At 29.1% G+C, this 16,982-nt stretch overlaps 1 protein-coding gene across 1 annotated transcript in view; it reads left to right on the forward strand.

Annotated features, from left to right (window-relative positions):
- The window catches only part of LOC142326427 (MTOR-associated protein MEAK7), a 104,070-nt gene that overhangs the window by 77,715 nt on the left and 9,373 nt on the right, over positions 1–16,982 (forward strand). The window contains exons 6-8 of the mRNA XM_075368923.1: positions 2,770–2,888; positions 11,426–11,608; positions 13,587–13,716. Of these exons, the coding sequence (XP_075225038.1) occupies positions 2,770–2,888; positions 11,426–11,608; positions 13,587–13,694 (410 nt within the window). The 3' untranslated portion in view covers positions 13,695–13,716. The remainder of the gene's footprint in view (positions 1–2,769; positions 2,889–11,425; positions 11,609–13,586; positions 13,717–16,982) is intronic.

Raw genomic sequence — 16,982 nt, forward strand, 5'->3', positions numbered from 1 at the left:
AGTTGCCTTCCTGCCAACATCTTATTCTTTTTCATAATTCCCAATATACTTCTAAATTACCGAGGTGCCTACCTCTGGCCAATCTTAACTGTCCAGGTGGTACCCTAGCCACCTGGGGTACTACTCTATTCATACCCCCTCAGTTGATCTGCTCAGTGCGAGATACTTCAGGAAGCCATCCACTATTGTCCATTCTCTATGGGTCTTCCAATTGACCTGCAGATCCAAAACGGAATTTACTCTCTCGAGTTCCCTAGCGACTCTGGTACGTTCAGCCTCATAGCCAATGAGCACAGCACTCATTTTAAAAACATCAAATTGTATTGAAAATCAGGAAACACAGTTAATAATATTACTGAGCATAGTGCTCACTTGTACGAGCTGAAGAAAGGAATGGCAAATATATATTGTAAATAACTTCTACTTCATAAAAATTATTGATGATTCACATCTTTTTACTTATGTAATAAGAAAAGGTACTGTAGACAATTGTAAGAACTATAGAGTAAAAATCTGATGTTGACAACACATGACTTCCTTGTACTCCTATTAAATTACTTATACACCACATTTTTTGTTGCACTTCATTTAAACTTACTTTATTCGAAAGTGAGATATGATCTTACAATTCTTTAATAAAGTGGGCAGTTATACAATTACATTGTGGTGGACACCACATTGCATCACATTTTTTTGTGATGTCTGTATCTGCATTTTATATTAGTTAATGTATTGATGTTTTCACGTCGCTCAAGTAATTGTGGAAAAGTGAGAATGTGTTGGATCCATAACCATATAGACACATCGGTTTGAATCCGCCTTCATATACATATTTTTTTTTTAACTTTTCTTTTAATTTAAATATATTGATTTATTAACCTCTGTAAACATTTTTGAATTAAAATGAAAAGTACATTAAATTTTATTTCACTAATAACTTCTGATATTTTTCATATAAATGTTTTTTTTATTGTTATTATTGAATTATTATTTATTGTAATTTTTTTACAGTCAGAGGTTAAATTATTAATAAATCAATGTATTTAAATTAAAAAAAAACCGTTAAAAAAATATATGTATATGAAATTGGATTTAAACCGATGTGCCTTCTCCTTGTAAAATACAAATATTTTATTAATGAAAATTTAATTTGGTTATAACTCTGAAACCAATGGAAAAAGTACCATTTATGATATATATTGTTAAAAAGCTCTTAATGAGGGCTTATTACTACAGTTAAGAAAAAGTCCAAAATTCAAATATTTTGGATTTTGTTTTTTTTGGACACTTTTTGTTCAGTTGATTGCAAACAAAAGGGGAGGTGTACAGCTAGATCTTACAAAAGTCCCAAATCCAAAATTTCAACATCCTTCGGCTAATCATTTTTGAGTTATGCGAGATACATATGTATGTATACGTACGTACGTACAGATGTCACGTCAAAATGGTTATTTCTGTTGAAATCTGAAAACTGAAATTTTTTGCAATTACTATACTTCCTTTATTTGTACAAGGAAGTAAAAATAATAAAAAATTAAATCATGTATATAATCATGGAAATAATATTGAAAATGATGCGCTATTTTTCTCGATAAAAGAAGTTGTAAAAATATTTAATCCTTGAATTATTAAATTTTTTACAAAAGATTACATTAATATGGTAAATAAACCTATAAAATTGGTAATGCATTGTGTACTATGAAATACTGAAGTATGGACTACCCAGTTTTTTTAGCATTTAAATTTGCTTGATATGGATTGAAACAAGATAAGTAATAATCCTGGTTGTTCAGTCTTTACAATATATATATATCTATAGTATGCACTATGTATGTTTTTATATATTCAAAAATTTGTTTTTATATATATTTAGAAAACTAAATAAAGTCATTGCTGATGTGATCTACATAATTATTTTTATATAGTCAATTTAAGTATTTATTTGCATACCAGACATAAGGTTTCTGGACCACACACTATGAATTTTATATTCAAATAGTATGGTACCCAAGACTTTAGTGACTGGATGACTAATATTTTTAGTCTGACTTTAGAAGGAATTTAATCTTTCTAGAGTCAGAATTTAATCTTTGAAATTGCTCAGTATGATGTAAAAAAATAAATGAGGAGGGTAGATGAAAATACACCTGCCGCACAGAAGGGAAATTGGTGGGAAAAGAGGATGCCTGTTGTAAATGCTATACAGGACATAATAACTGGTATTGATAGTATCTCTGACTAATTAAAAATATGTTAATTGGTCAAAAAGCTTGCTAGCTAACCTTACCTTTTTAGAGAATACTTTGGAACTTTTAATACTGTACAGTTCAAAGGAAAACCAAGCAAAGTACCTGAAAATACTTCCTGTGATCCCTTGTGCAAGTACAGAATAATAACTTCAGTAAATATGTTTCCAATATTAGTGGTAGATATCCTGTGTACTCTGATTGATTAATTTCCAGAGAAAAGATTTACCATAATTCTTCTCTGGGTCTGACATCCTGTGAAGATGTAGGATGTAGAGTATGAATTTGTTAACGTGATTTTTTTTAGCTCATAGTTCGTTTTAGTCATATTTTGAAAACACTTATATTTATAATTTTCATACATTCTGAAATACTGAAAATCCAGTAAAGTGTGTTTTCAATATTAAAAAAAAAAAAACAAATAATTTTTTTCTGTATACTTAGGACACTAAATTTCAAAATAAGCTTACCTTCTAGCTTTATACTATTTATTATTTTATTTTGGTATTTCTTTTATATCTAGGAGATGTTAAGTGTTTCCTTTTCACTCTTTTACCTGAAGTGAAGGTTTTTCATCCTACTGGATACAATGAACACTTCATGTACTTAAATTATCACCAGCAGAGTATGCCAAATGGTTTGGTAAGTTGATCATTTATAACTTACTTTCCTTTTTTCAAAAATGCCAGATTTCTTAATATGTACATGTTGAAAGTAACTGGATGAAATTTAAAAAAAAGAATTTATGAATATATCAGTTTGTGTTGGAAAAGGATGTTGAGAAGGCCTTTTTTAATTTTTAACATTGAATAACTATAAACATTTCAAAAAAAAAGTGAAAAAGTTGCTTCAACTAAATTATGCGGATAAAATTCATTATCAAATTTAATTTTGTGTAATTAAAATGATTAAACTAAACGTTAAACTACTTAACTTAATATTTATATGAAACAAAATTGTAAGCTGGTGTACTAAAGTAATTTATGAATGTATAATAGTTTTTTACTAGCCATCTAGGAAAATGTTGGACAACAGTTAGACAAATAATTATAGTTTCAGCAAGATAAAAAGGATTTCATTACCTCATACGCTCTACAGATATGGCAAATCTTTAATGATTCATTTCTAGATCTAGAGAAACAATCAAGTATCCTGTCTGTTCTCCAAATCTATTTCCAGTAGATTATTTCTTTTATGGGTATCCAAAAAAAAAAGTAGTTAACAAGTTTAATCATGTAGTATCAGATATGATTGTTATTTGTTAATTATATAATGTTAATAGCCTATTAATGACATAAGAATATATATAAATGATGAGCATGTTCATATTCTACACAATATGATTTAGGAAGAACTAAATAGTCATCAATAATTAACAAGCTTCAAAAAATTTTTATTACATCAGAAATGAAAACATTAACATAATTAAATCTTGAAATTAACTCTTTTCTTTTACTGCTTGAAATAAATAATATCAGCGTGTCTTCACCATATTGTCATTTAATGGTAAAAATGTAATTGTATATACTGCAGCTATGTTTTTTGAACATACTGAATGATTTTTAATAGTGTGAGCTATTTTAAGAAAGTAGCTTTCAAATTTGTGAATGCAGATTGAAGATGAAATGTAACAAAAAAAATTGTTGAGTTATTGGAAAATACATGTAATCTCATTTTTCTTGCAGTACATTGAATGCTTCATATGACCATCAAGATTTCAGACAGAAATGCCAAATTTTGTGTAAAATAAAAAAAAATTTTCTATAAAAGTATAATGCATTTTTTGAAAACAATGTGTGTGTTTTATAGATGTGATTACTTTATTATTAATATTCATATCAGTAAAATTCCTATCTTAAGTAGTTAATGTTTATTCCACAGTAAAACATAATGAATACATCATAAAGAAAATTAATATCCTTTCAATCTGCAAAATGTTTCATATCTATAACCTGAACAACTTTTTTTGCAATTGTTGAAGTTGTGAAAGTACAGTTTGCTCAGTAGAAGCTAATTTTCATAAAAGTTTATTGTTAATGTTTGGTATGTTGGCTACAAATTTTAATAGACCATTCATTTTTAATGATCACCTTAGGGAAAATGAGTAAAAGAAATCCTTGCATAATAATTTACCACATGATGTTTATGTACAAGCAAGGCAGCAGATGGATCTCAACATAATGGGAAGTTTTTGTTTACGCACCATTTACCATAAAAGAATAAAATAAACTGTTAGAAAATTAAAGAAACGTAATAAATAAATAACAAATAATAACTAATTTTTAGCAGACTTCATATATATCAGTGTTCATGTTTTAGGTATAAATCTATATAAATAAAGATTCCATTTGAAAATCATTAAATTATTGTATCAGTATTATCAAGAGAGAAAATGCTTATATTATTATTGTAAAATGAAATCACTTTATTAGCTATTACAATTAGAGCACAATAAAATTATTATGAGAAAACAAAGGAGTCAGTTTTAGTCAGATTTTATTAATCATAATAGTTCTAAGAAAAAGGGTTAAGAGTCAAACATTTCATTATATAGTCCCATATAGAATTAGTAGTGTTTTTACTTTCCCGTCAAGCACTATAGCAAAGCTATAGCTTTAGAAGGGGGTATTGTAATCGGTCCGATTTGGGCATATGCAATTTTCACCAGATCTTGGCATTTTGATCCCTTAAAAACCCAAAAAACCAGATGGAAATTTTCTGGATGTTTGTATGAATAATATTTAAAATGTAAAAAAGTATTTAAAGTGGTTGCTAGTACCACCACACCCGTGTGAATAAAATACAGTATGCGCCGCTTGTGCTTTAGTTAGACTCCTTGAATCAAATAAGCAAAAAATATTATATTTAAATAAAATGATAAATATTTTTAATTAACATCAGAAAACATGATGGGAAAGTCTCATAACTGTGTAGTCAGCTTTTTTTAACTTAGAATAAAAAATAAATACATGGTCTATTCAAGTTTTGTTTATAGTATTAGCTAAACCTAAACCAACAGATTTTTCATAACTCTGTAACTTCAAAAGTTGTGTTCTTTTTAACTAATATATATTTTTAAAAAATAGCTTTAGATCATAAAACATATTCGTAATTGTCTGTGAAGAATAAAGGATACTTGGAAATCTTGTTTTAATAGAAATTAAAATATGTTTTTGTAATTGAAAGATAAAAACAGAGATGAGTGTCTAAAGGTAATAAACTATCCTCAGTCGAAAAAGTTTTCTGTATTTTTCTACTGGAAAATTATATCTTAATAAAACAAAACAAAACTTAAAAAGAATATTTGTATATTCCACTGATAATTTTGGATATCTAGCACACAGTTTTAAAGATCATTGACATTAAAGTAATTGTTTTCTCTTGCAACCTTTGCAGCACGTAGGATATCCACATGGCAATATTCTAAAATGATATAATTCTAAAAAAAAGTTTTTCTCATGAATTACATAAAGGAATTACCATTTATAATAATACATCAAACAGTTACTGGTCACTCAAGTGTAATTTACTTTGTTTCTACATTATTAGATATTGAGGGTCATAATGTTTTACAATATTTATATACTGCAGACCACCAGAAGAATTTTTCCAGCTGCAGCTGCTATTTAAGAGAATTACATTAACCATAACTTCATCGAATGCTTAGCTTTATATCCAAGTGAATAAAAACTGTGGTGCCTGTCTTGATTAAATAAGAATTTCCCTCGTGAACTCTGTATAAAATACTTTGATACTCTCTCTTTTGTATTATCATTGGTAAATTGATTGTTTTAATCATTGCTCTTTTCATTTCTATTCTAGTTCTATTTAGTTGTGATAGTGGTTTTATCTTACACATATTATAAAAATTGTTTCATACGTGATGTCATAAATTTAGTCAAATATTTTTATGATAAAGCAACTCTTGGTATTATTTTATTGAACATCAAGATTTGTTAAGGTGTGTGTGTGTATGTGTGTGTGTGGGTATGTTTCACACTGTATTTAATTGCACTCCATGGTGAAACAATTTTATGAAATATTTTAAGTAATTAAGTATTTATAAATTAAAACTTAATTATTTCTATAATTAAGTAAGTATTATTGTAATGTATTTCAGTTTATCATTCATTAAAACAGTTTGAATTTTACAATGAAGAAAATCAGGCTTGTAAAAATTTTCCAAATATTTTTTGTTACGTTTGTGGAGAATTCATGAAAAGTCAATGAAAACTAGTATTGAATCTGCTGAAAACTGCTTACAAACATTATTTTGACTGTCCCTTGGGAGACCAAGATAAATCTTGGGCTCCATATGTAGCATGCATCAGGTGCTATGTTAAACTAACCCATAGGTTAAAAATAAAAAAAGAAAATTTGTCATGTTACTGGTTTCAATTCAAACAATAAAAGCAGTATTGCATACCCAAATGTTTGTTCAGCTATGAGACCAGTACTTCGGTGTTGATTTACTGATTCTCATTACTTCAACTTCTTGGAAAGAAATTTCTGATCCCCAGAAGGCTCAACCGATGAATCCTCAACTTTAATAGATATTAAATTACATTCCAGAAGATCCAAATACTGAACCTCCACCTCATCTCACAAGCAGAACTGAGCAATCTAATCTGAGACTTGTATTTATCGAAACAATATGCAGAACGCCTGGGTTCATGTCTTAAAGAATGGAATTTATTAAACAAGGATACTAAAATTTCAGTATATAGAAATCAAAACAAAAAAATTTTAATTTAATGATTTTTTAATTTTAAAATTTTATTTTAACGTCAATGATCTTTAAAACTGTTGCTAGATACTCAAAATTAACTATTATCAGTGGAATATACAAATATTTTTAAGTCTTGTTCTGTTTTATTAAGATATAATTTTCCGGTAGAAAAATACAGAAAACTTTTTTGACTGTAGATAGTTTATTACCTTTAGACACTCATCTCTGTTTTTATCTTTCAATTACAAAAACTTGTTTTAACTTCTATTAAAACAAGATTTTCAAGTATCCTTTATTCCTTTGGTTTAATGATGTTAAGGGGCTAATGTCTGAACTGGACATTGAATATGTTATTCATGATTGGTGTTTATTTATAGACTCATTAAAAAGAAGTTTAAAGGCAGTGTTGTTGCATAACTTGAATACGTTTTCTTCTGTATCGGTAGCACATGCTGTAGGAATGAAAGAAACATATTAAAATACGTCAAAAATTTTAAAAGCTATTAAGTATGATGAAACTCATGGCAAATCATTGCTGACCTGGAAGTGACAGAGCTTCTTCTCAGTCTCCAGAGAGGCTTTACAAAATTTATGTTTCTTGTGTTTTCAGGATAGTCGGGCTATAGATAAACACTTCGTTGTTAATGACTGGGCAAAAATAAATCAGTTTACCCCAGGAAAGGAAAAAGTTATCAGTATTCCCCTTGTCGAACAGATCGTACTATTTTACCACCTCTACACATAAAACTAGGCCTGATGAAGATGAACTTTGTAAGAGCATTAGATAAAGATGGAAACAGCTTTAAATATTTAGCCATTGTTTTTTCACAATTAAATGAAGCCAGATTAAAAGAGGGAATATTCATTGGGCCTCAAATAAGCAAATTAATTCGTGAAAATATATTTGACAGCAAAGTGAATCCTAAAGAACTAGCAGCATGGAAGTCATTCAAAGATGTCATTACTGGATTTCTTGAAAATAAAAAAGCTGAAAACCATGATCAGCTTATAAATGAACTCTTGTTGAACTACAAGAATTTAGGCCGCAGAATGTCATTGAAAATTCATTTTTTACATTCTCATTTTGACTTTTTCCTGTTAAATGTGAGTGACATCAGCAACGAACTAGGAGAAAGGTTCCACCAAGATATATTTCAGATGGAACAACGTTATCAAGGCAGATGGGATGAATCATATGGAGTGATTACTACTGGATGATAAAAAGAGAAGACTTTGCTGAATATAAAAAGAAAATAAGAAAAAAGAAATTAAGATAAACATAAATGTCTACAAAATAAAGATAGAAATTTTAATTGTAATTATTATTATTTTTGTATTTTGTTATTTAAGAAGTCTCTCAATATTTTAAATGGTCATAACTTAAAATCTGTGGGTGATGAAGAAAAACTGATTTCATTTTAAGATTCAGCATAAGAATTACATTCTAATTCACCTACTTTTATCTTGGTTCCGAATTTTTTTTTTTTGTTGACCTGTGTTATAAATAACTTTTTTCATTTATGTTTAAGTACTATTCTTAAAATTTTAAACATTCTATTTATTCTACATTATCAAATAGTTTTCAAGATATATAAATGACATGGAAGTAGCTTTGTTTTGTCTTCTGAAATTAATCTTTCTGCCTTCTAGAGTTAATATGAGAACTAAAATTGGTTCTTGGGGTCCCATACATCCTCAGGTACACCTTGTAGTGTGTTTAGTATACATCTTCCACATCTTGTCTTATTTTTCTGTAAAATAGTTTTTAAAATTTAATAATGTATTAGTAATAAGATAGTTAACTTAGTTCTTACATTGATCAACTGCTTTGGTGAAGTAAAAGTAAAGCATTGAAATCTGAGGTTACTTCTCCATTCTCTTAAATTTTTGCTTATGGTTATTTATTTCTTTAAAATGAAAGATAAAGATCTTCATATTTTATTAGAGTCTGACTTCATAAAATCTTACATAAAATGGTACTATTCACAGTCTGTGAAAGATTTTTTTCACAGCCTGATTTCCTACGGAATGGAAATTATTATCAAACATTTAACACAGAATAAAGGATTAAAATTAGCATTCATTGCATTACATGAATACCTGCCTTTTACCTACCAAAATTATAAACAATTGTAAATATTACTTTATAACTGTACTTTCATAACTGTACTTTATAACTGACCTCAGGAGTTGCAGAATGCAGAAAACTTTTAGAGAAATAAGAAAACATTAGAGAAGTATTATTATTAAAACAAAAAATATTCAAGCCTGAAACAAATAAAACAAGGAGAATACATATAAGAAGACTCGCACAACCCAAGTTGTTTTAATGTATCTTGATAAATAATTAATCAATTTAAGCTTATAAATATTCAGTACAATGTGAATTTGAATATAAAAAATGGTTACTTTATAACAGTATGTTTATATCTTATTCAGATCTATGTTTTACCAGCATAACCTATAAACTGGATTAGTTTTTGCTACATAATTTCTAGATCCCATTATTTTTTGTGCATATTATATTAACTCTTGATCTGCAGTAGTTGTTTTGAATATATGTGGGGTGTGAAATAGTACAAGGGTCATTCACACATATACCAGAATTTTTCTGCATGAACTGAGCAAGAGCAGTGAATGTGGAGGGATTCTGCGGGTAGTTAGTAGGATATGTGTGGAGGGGAGCATCCAACCATCCATGCCTGTAGGTCACGTTCTCATGTTAGTAGCAGAATGTCTGAGCAGGAGGTTCCATTGTCTTTTGCACAACAAATTATTATCCGATTTCTCACCAACAAAGGTGTCAAATCCTCTGAAATTTTGACTTGACTCTAGAATTCAGAGTTACTACCCTGTCAAAAACAAAAGTGTTTGGGCCAAAAATTTTGAAGTGGTCTTGGTGCAGTGGAAAATGAAAGTAATGAACATCATCCTCAGACCCAGTATCAATGATGACAACATTGAGGCCGTTCACGACCTTGTGAAAGATGACTGCCACATAGCTGGTGCTAAAATTGCATCAGAGGTGGATATAAGGTTGAAAGTGTGGATACAATGTTCAAACACTTAGATATAGCAAAGTGTCGGCGAGGTGGATTCATGTCTTCTCAATGAGGCACAGGAAAATGTCTGGAAAGACATCTGTCAGCAGCTTCTGAATCCCTTGAGGAAGAAGGAGAGACATTTTTTGGACCAATTGTGCCCTGCAATGAAATGTGGTTCCACAACTACTCCCTGGAAAGCAAAAAACAAGTACGGAGTCATAGAAAAGTGGGAGGGGACACTGATCAAGGCCAAAAAACACTTGTCAGCTGGAAAGGTTGTGTGGCAACTGTGTTTTGGGACTTAGAAGGTGTACTGATTGATTTCCTGCAAGAACAAAGAACAGTAAATACAGCATTCTACTGTCAGTTGCTGGATGACATCAGGGGGCTTATCGCAACAAACAATGCCAGCAACTGATTTGCAACATCCTCCTTCTCCATGACAATGCATAGCTGCATATAGCAGCTCAGTCTAATGATAAACTTGCTAAAATTCATTGGACGCCTCTTAACACTCACCGTTCAGACCGGACTTGTCACCGTGTGATTGCCACATATTTGGTTTGTTGAAATGAGCTTTAGGAGGGGAAAGATTCAAAGATGATGGTGTAGTCAAGCATTATTTGTGCAATTGGTTATTGGAGCATCTATCCTGTGTTTTTTTATGTAGCGATCATGAAGCTACCTGAGAAAATGTGTTCCTGTTGAAGGAAAGTGTGTAGAAAAATAAGGTAATTTATTTATAATGCTATCTAATATCAATAAAGCTAGGTAAGATTCCAATTTATATTTGAATGATCCTCATAAAACAGTAATGCAGTATTAAAGTGTTTACTGATTTCTATTAAATATTTATAAAATCAGACCTATTAAAAATTTGTTTATATAGATTTATTTAATTTTGACAGTTTTAAGTAATCTATTTGTATTCATCATTTATTACAGGAATTTATTTTTTTATAAGAGATGATTTTTTGAAAGGATTGTGTGTAAGAGATAATTCCAGGATATATTTCTCACAATTTATAATTTTCAGATCTTATCCATGTAATATTCAATAGAAGTTGATAGAATATAAAGTGATAGTTTTGTCGTGGTTGATTGATAACTATTAAGCATAAAAGAGGAAGTCCACCGATTAGATTAGGAGAGGTAAAAAAGGAATATTGAACATATATTTTCAAATAAGTTTTCCAACAGGTTATGATCAATGGGGGTGGTCTGTTAGAACAGAAGCCTGCAGGCTTCTAGATCATTTGATCTTTGTTTTGATTCTAAACAACAGTTAACATATTTTAATAATTTTATATATGTAATGTCACATTGCCTTTCTAATTAGTTAAGATTTTAGAATAATTTTTCTTTTACAGCAATATTTTTGTTTGAATTGTTTTTATATTTTCCAGGGAATGGGAGGTCAGTTTAATTACTGGGGTTTGTGGCTGGATGGAGAATTTGGTGGTGGTCAGTGTTCTGATGTTTGCACAACTTATAACAAGTACACTATGTTGTCGGAAAATAAAAAATTCCTAGTAAAACACCTTGAGATATGGGGTGTTGGACCTGCCCCTCTCTCAAGTGAAGAAAAGGTAATCTTAGTACTAGAGTTTTATTTTCATATATAATAATTTAGAAAATGAGTTATTGCAGATTTATGTAAGCATCAGGTTTGCCTACTTTAAAGAAGTAGAATAATATAATAGTTTCTGTTACCAAAAGATTTTACGAATTTTTTATAAAATTATAATTTCCAGAACTTCCTGAATGAAAGGCTGAGACGTTACCACAACACCATGGAGGTCAGCAGCCAGATATCTATCTTGTTTATTATTTCATAATTCTCTTCTTATCCATTATAACTTTTTAGGCAAGTTTATTTGGAATGCTGCTTATACGCATGTGCATCCTTGCAACAAAGAGAAATTGTAGATTTTTTCTAAAATTTTAAGTCTCTAACTTATTGCTGTAGAGATAAATTAAAGTAGTTTAATAAATGATTTAACTTCTTAAATCATTAGTGATTCATATTAAATCACTAGAAATGTTATAAAAAAATAAAAATCTTCCTCACATACAAAGGAAGCATCTTTGCAAAGCAAGATCTTTGTGGATGACACATAATCTGCCCTGCATTTATAATAACTGATTATTCCTTTAACAAGCATCCTTTACTTTTGTGTCTTAAAATGCCATATTCTTAAAAAAAAAATAGTATTTATTACATAATTCTTTGTTCAGTATTTTATCTTCAATTTAACATAAAAAGTTATTTTGAAATTTATGAAAACTCTAGTTTTGTGATAAGCTGATGTTTTATTTTAACTTTGATCATTTTTATTGTGATGATTATTGTGCTTTAATCAGAAAGCATATTCATCACAGTAATTATAGTTTTTAAATAACTGAAGGAATTAACCATGTTGTTTATTTTGAAGGTTATTTCTTGGCAGTCTAATTTTCCTGCTGCCATTAAAAGTTGAGCTCTATTATTAGACTAGAAGTCATCTTGAAGTTCTTCTATATAGAATTAAATTAGTAAAATAACTAAACTTATGGACATATTGAATGCATGGATATATATAATATGTATATGTTCAAATGCAGACTTCCAATACTGAGTGGTAGTATCTGCTTTCATTTGAAAGTTCTGGATTTCAATTCAGGTCACAGGTTTGACATGTTTCACACAAAAAAAAAAACATCCAGTTTAGTAATTGTACTTTGTGAATAAAATAAATGAATAGTATCACTATTAAAACAAAGAATTTTTTTATTTCTTTAATTAAAGATTTTTTTTATTTATGTTAATAAATAAGAATTTTCTTGTTGCATTTTTGCCTCCACAAGAGGGCCTTATTATCCTTCCATGTTTAACAAATTATATAAGCATTTAGAAAATCTAAACAATTTATTGAGAATTAAACATACCTGAATTTTCTGCATCCGCTTGCTAAAATATATCTAAGTATTTTTTCATTACTTATATGTACTTAATTCTTGACTAAAATATTTTTCAATTAACACCTTTAAAATTGTTGTTCTCTTCTGAAATGAAATGGAAATGTTCATAACAAAATTATTGTTTTTCAATTCAGAGTATACATTTTGCATCTTAGTTTGTGGGGTTCTAATTTGCTCACATATGTGATAGCATGTTTACATTTTCCTTTTCTTCAAAAGTATACATATTCATTGACGCTAGTGTAACTTTAGTTTTAAGTCAATAAATTTTAATATGGTTGAAGGAAAGTAACACTTGTCAGTTCAGTAATTAAATAAATTGAACACCAACCTAAAACTGCATATTTATTATACTTTCTGAGTTTTAAAATTTTTCTCTCATGAACATTGGTAACTTAAGCTGCAGTAAAGATAAATTATAATACTAATTTTTTTGTAAGATGACTAATTCATAGCTTATTCATTAATATTGAATATATTTGTCCTAAGTTAATTTAGATGCAAATTTGATTAGTTTTTGGTTTTTTTCAAGTATGGATTTCAGAATTATAAAAAACCACCTCTTGTTACTCCTTTCCTTAATCATATGGTATTTTTTTTTTACAGGGTGAAAGACCTGGTATCTTGGATAAAGATCCTACAGCTCGTAAAATCTTGGAATTAGCAGGAAAACCCGAACACAGTGCTGGTTTAAGAGGAGAAGCTGTTGCTTAAGTTTCACCTTATCAATTGACTTGTATGTCAGATATATTTATAAACTTTAAAGTAATTTATATATTTTTTTATTATTTGATTTTTTTTGCTGTTAACATTGTATATTAAAAGTTAACTTCAACAATGAAACTACGATTTCACCAGTGAACCACAAAGTTTCATTTGTTAAAAAATAGTAAATTCAAACTACTTTTAAACATTTAAAGGTTATATTATTACTTGACTTATTAAGTTTTCAGTGATGCTGATCAGCATTACTGAAAAATTATCATTTCTTCAATTTGACCTTTTGAATGGTACAAAATAATTCTTTTCTAACAATTCTAGTAAATGTGGAACCAAATCTGTAACCTATAAGATCATTAAAAATTGTTTCATTCCCGTTACTCAACTGCATTTATAATTTTTGTTCTTATATTATTCATTTGAAAGTGTTGAAATCAGTTTTGTAATAATAAAATTATGAAAATTTTGGATGGATAGTATTAATTTTCCTCACTTCTAATAAAAATATTACATATCATATTTACTATTAACAACTATGGGTTTTTATTTGCTACAGTATTCTTACAGATGGTTAGAAACTTAAGAGAAATTGCTTTAAAAAAAAAATTATACATTGGCTGCGTTGGCCATATCTTTTAACTAAAACTTTTTTTAGAAAATTTGTTTGTACTATGAAGATGCTGGTTTAAGAGGAAAAGCTGTTGCTTAACTTTCACCTTACTAATTGATTTATATGTCAGGTTTATTTATAATAGTTGGCTCACTTGGCTATATTCTCAGTGCCGAGACACATTTTATGTACATATATTGCTGGATTAGGTATACACCTCTGATGAACTTGATGACATCTAAACAACTTTTTTGTTATGAATGCAAGCAAAGCAGCATCTTTCATTGTTAAGTCACTCATTTAGGATTTTTTCTTATGACCTTTATTTCTAGATGATTTTCAACAACATTATTTTAATCCATTTATAAATGTCTTTATGTGTTTATTTTAATTCTTAAAAAAAGATTGTAAAATATTCTTCTTTCAGTATTTTTATATCAGTTCAGAATTATTGTCTTAAAATATATAAATACTTTAAAATAAAATAGATTGTCTAAAATAAAAAAATATTTGCATAGTTTTTTCAACATTAAATTTTAGATTAATTTTTTAATAAAAAACTTATCACCTGTGATCTGTGAATAGTATCTTTTAGGACTTTTTGGATTCACTTTAAAAACTATATTTCCATTTTTCCCTATTCTTACTGCGCCTGTTGTTTAGATTTACTAATTTTTAACTTTTAAATGTACACATGATTTTCAGTTTTCACTACTATTTCCAGCATTATGAAAAAGTCAGAGAAATTGCACTAGTAGTGAATGAATGTGTTTTGTTGAGATCACACAATTTAAATGTAATTGTTAATTTTCTATAAACAAATCAGATATTTTACCTATATAAACCCAGAGTGCAGAATGAAATAAGTCAAATAAAATTTTAGTAATTGATTTTTCTTTTATCCAGTTTTTTTCTTTGCAATAATAATTTTGCTTGGAAGCCTAGTAATTTTGTAATTAAGAGCTTTGCCAATCTTTACAAAAGAAGTTGCTGAATTTTTAAATACTGAAAATCATATTTTACATCAATTATTTTGTCAACACTGTTGGTGGATGTCGGACGGTAGAAGTAGGTTGGTTACTGCATCTACAGAAATTTTCTTCATCAATATGCGAAGTCTGTCCGGAAAGTAACTTACATTTTGAAATAAAAAACCCAACCAAATAAAAAAAAAGAAATTTTATTATATACATTTGAAAGGGACAATCTTAAACTATTTTTCTACATAGCCTCAATTTCAATTGAGGCACTTATCATAACAGTGCACAAGCTTTTCAATTCCTTCTCTGTAGAAATCTGCCACCTTAGATTTTTACCCATCTTGTACAAAATTTATAATAACCAAGCTTTGCCAATACAATATCATGTAGTAAACTTCGTGAAATTTGAGGAAAATGAACTGAGAGTTCTGTAATCATAATGCAGTGATTTTCACGAACTTTATCATTGATTTTCATCGTCAGTTCATCAGTCACAACGCTAGGCCAATCACTGCGGTCCTCATCATTAACATTGGTGCAACCATTTTTAAACTGAATGTACCACTGCCTCACCCCACCTTCAATCATTATTCCATCTCCGTACACCTCACAAAGTTGCTTTTGAATTTCAATTGGTTTGAGGTTTTTTGCCAGTAAACCTAACGCACCTCACAACTCGCAGGATTTTCTATTGAAGCATACATTTCAATAATTCACAGCGAGCAAAGTAGAAAAATCACAGTCCACACACTATGACAGCTTGACGCTTACTGAGTGTAGAAACATTTTGACGCCAAGATGGCAGCTCTATCCCCACCCATCTCCACACTAGGCACAAATGTAAGTTACTTTCTGGACCGCCCTCATATCAGTGGTTACATAAATATATATATATTTTTTTATTTTTTTTCATGAGGAAAATTTCTTAAGCTATATATATATATAGGCTTAACTAGTTATGCATAAAAAATCTTAACTAGAAAATTCTGTACAGAAGAATTGAGAGGAGAGTGGAAGAAGTGTTAGGAGAAGACCAATTTGGTTTCAGGAAAAGTATAGGTACAAGGAAAGCAATTTTAGGGTTCAGATTAATAGTAGAAGGAAGATTAAAGAAAAGCAAACCAACATACTTGGCATTATAGATCTAGAAAAGGCATTCAATAAAATAGACTGGAATAAAATGTACAGCATTTTAAAAAAAATTTGGGATCAAATACAGAGGTAGAAGAACATTTGCTAATATTTACTGAAACCAGACAGCAACAGTAATAGTTGAAGAACATAAGAAAGAAGCCATAATAAAAAAGGGAATTCGACAAGGATGTTCCCTATCCCGTTACGTTTTAATCTTTACATAGAACTAGTAGTTAATAATGTTAAAGAACAATTTAGATTTGGAGTAACAGTACAAGGTGAAAAGATGAAGATGCTACGATTTGCTGATGATATAGTAATTCTAGCCGAGAGTAAAAAGGATTTAGAAGAAACAATGAATGGCATAGATGAAGTCCTACACAAGAACTATCGCATGAAAATAAAAAAGAACAAAACAAAAGTAATGAAATGTAGTAGAAATAATGAAGATGGACCACTGAATGTGAAAATAGGAGGAGAAAAGATTATGGAGGTAGAAGAATTTTATTGGGGAAGTAGAATTACTAAAGATGGACGAAGCTGGAGCGATATAAAATG

Source organism: Lycorma delicatula, chromosome 1 (genome assembly GCF_047948215.1).
Source record: "Lycorma delicatula isolate Av1 chromosome 1, ASM4794821v1, whole genome shotgun sequence".
Taxonomy (NCBI): domain Eukaryota; kingdom Metazoa; phylum Arthropoda; class Insecta; order Hemiptera; family Fulgoridae; genus Lycorma; species Lycorma delicatula.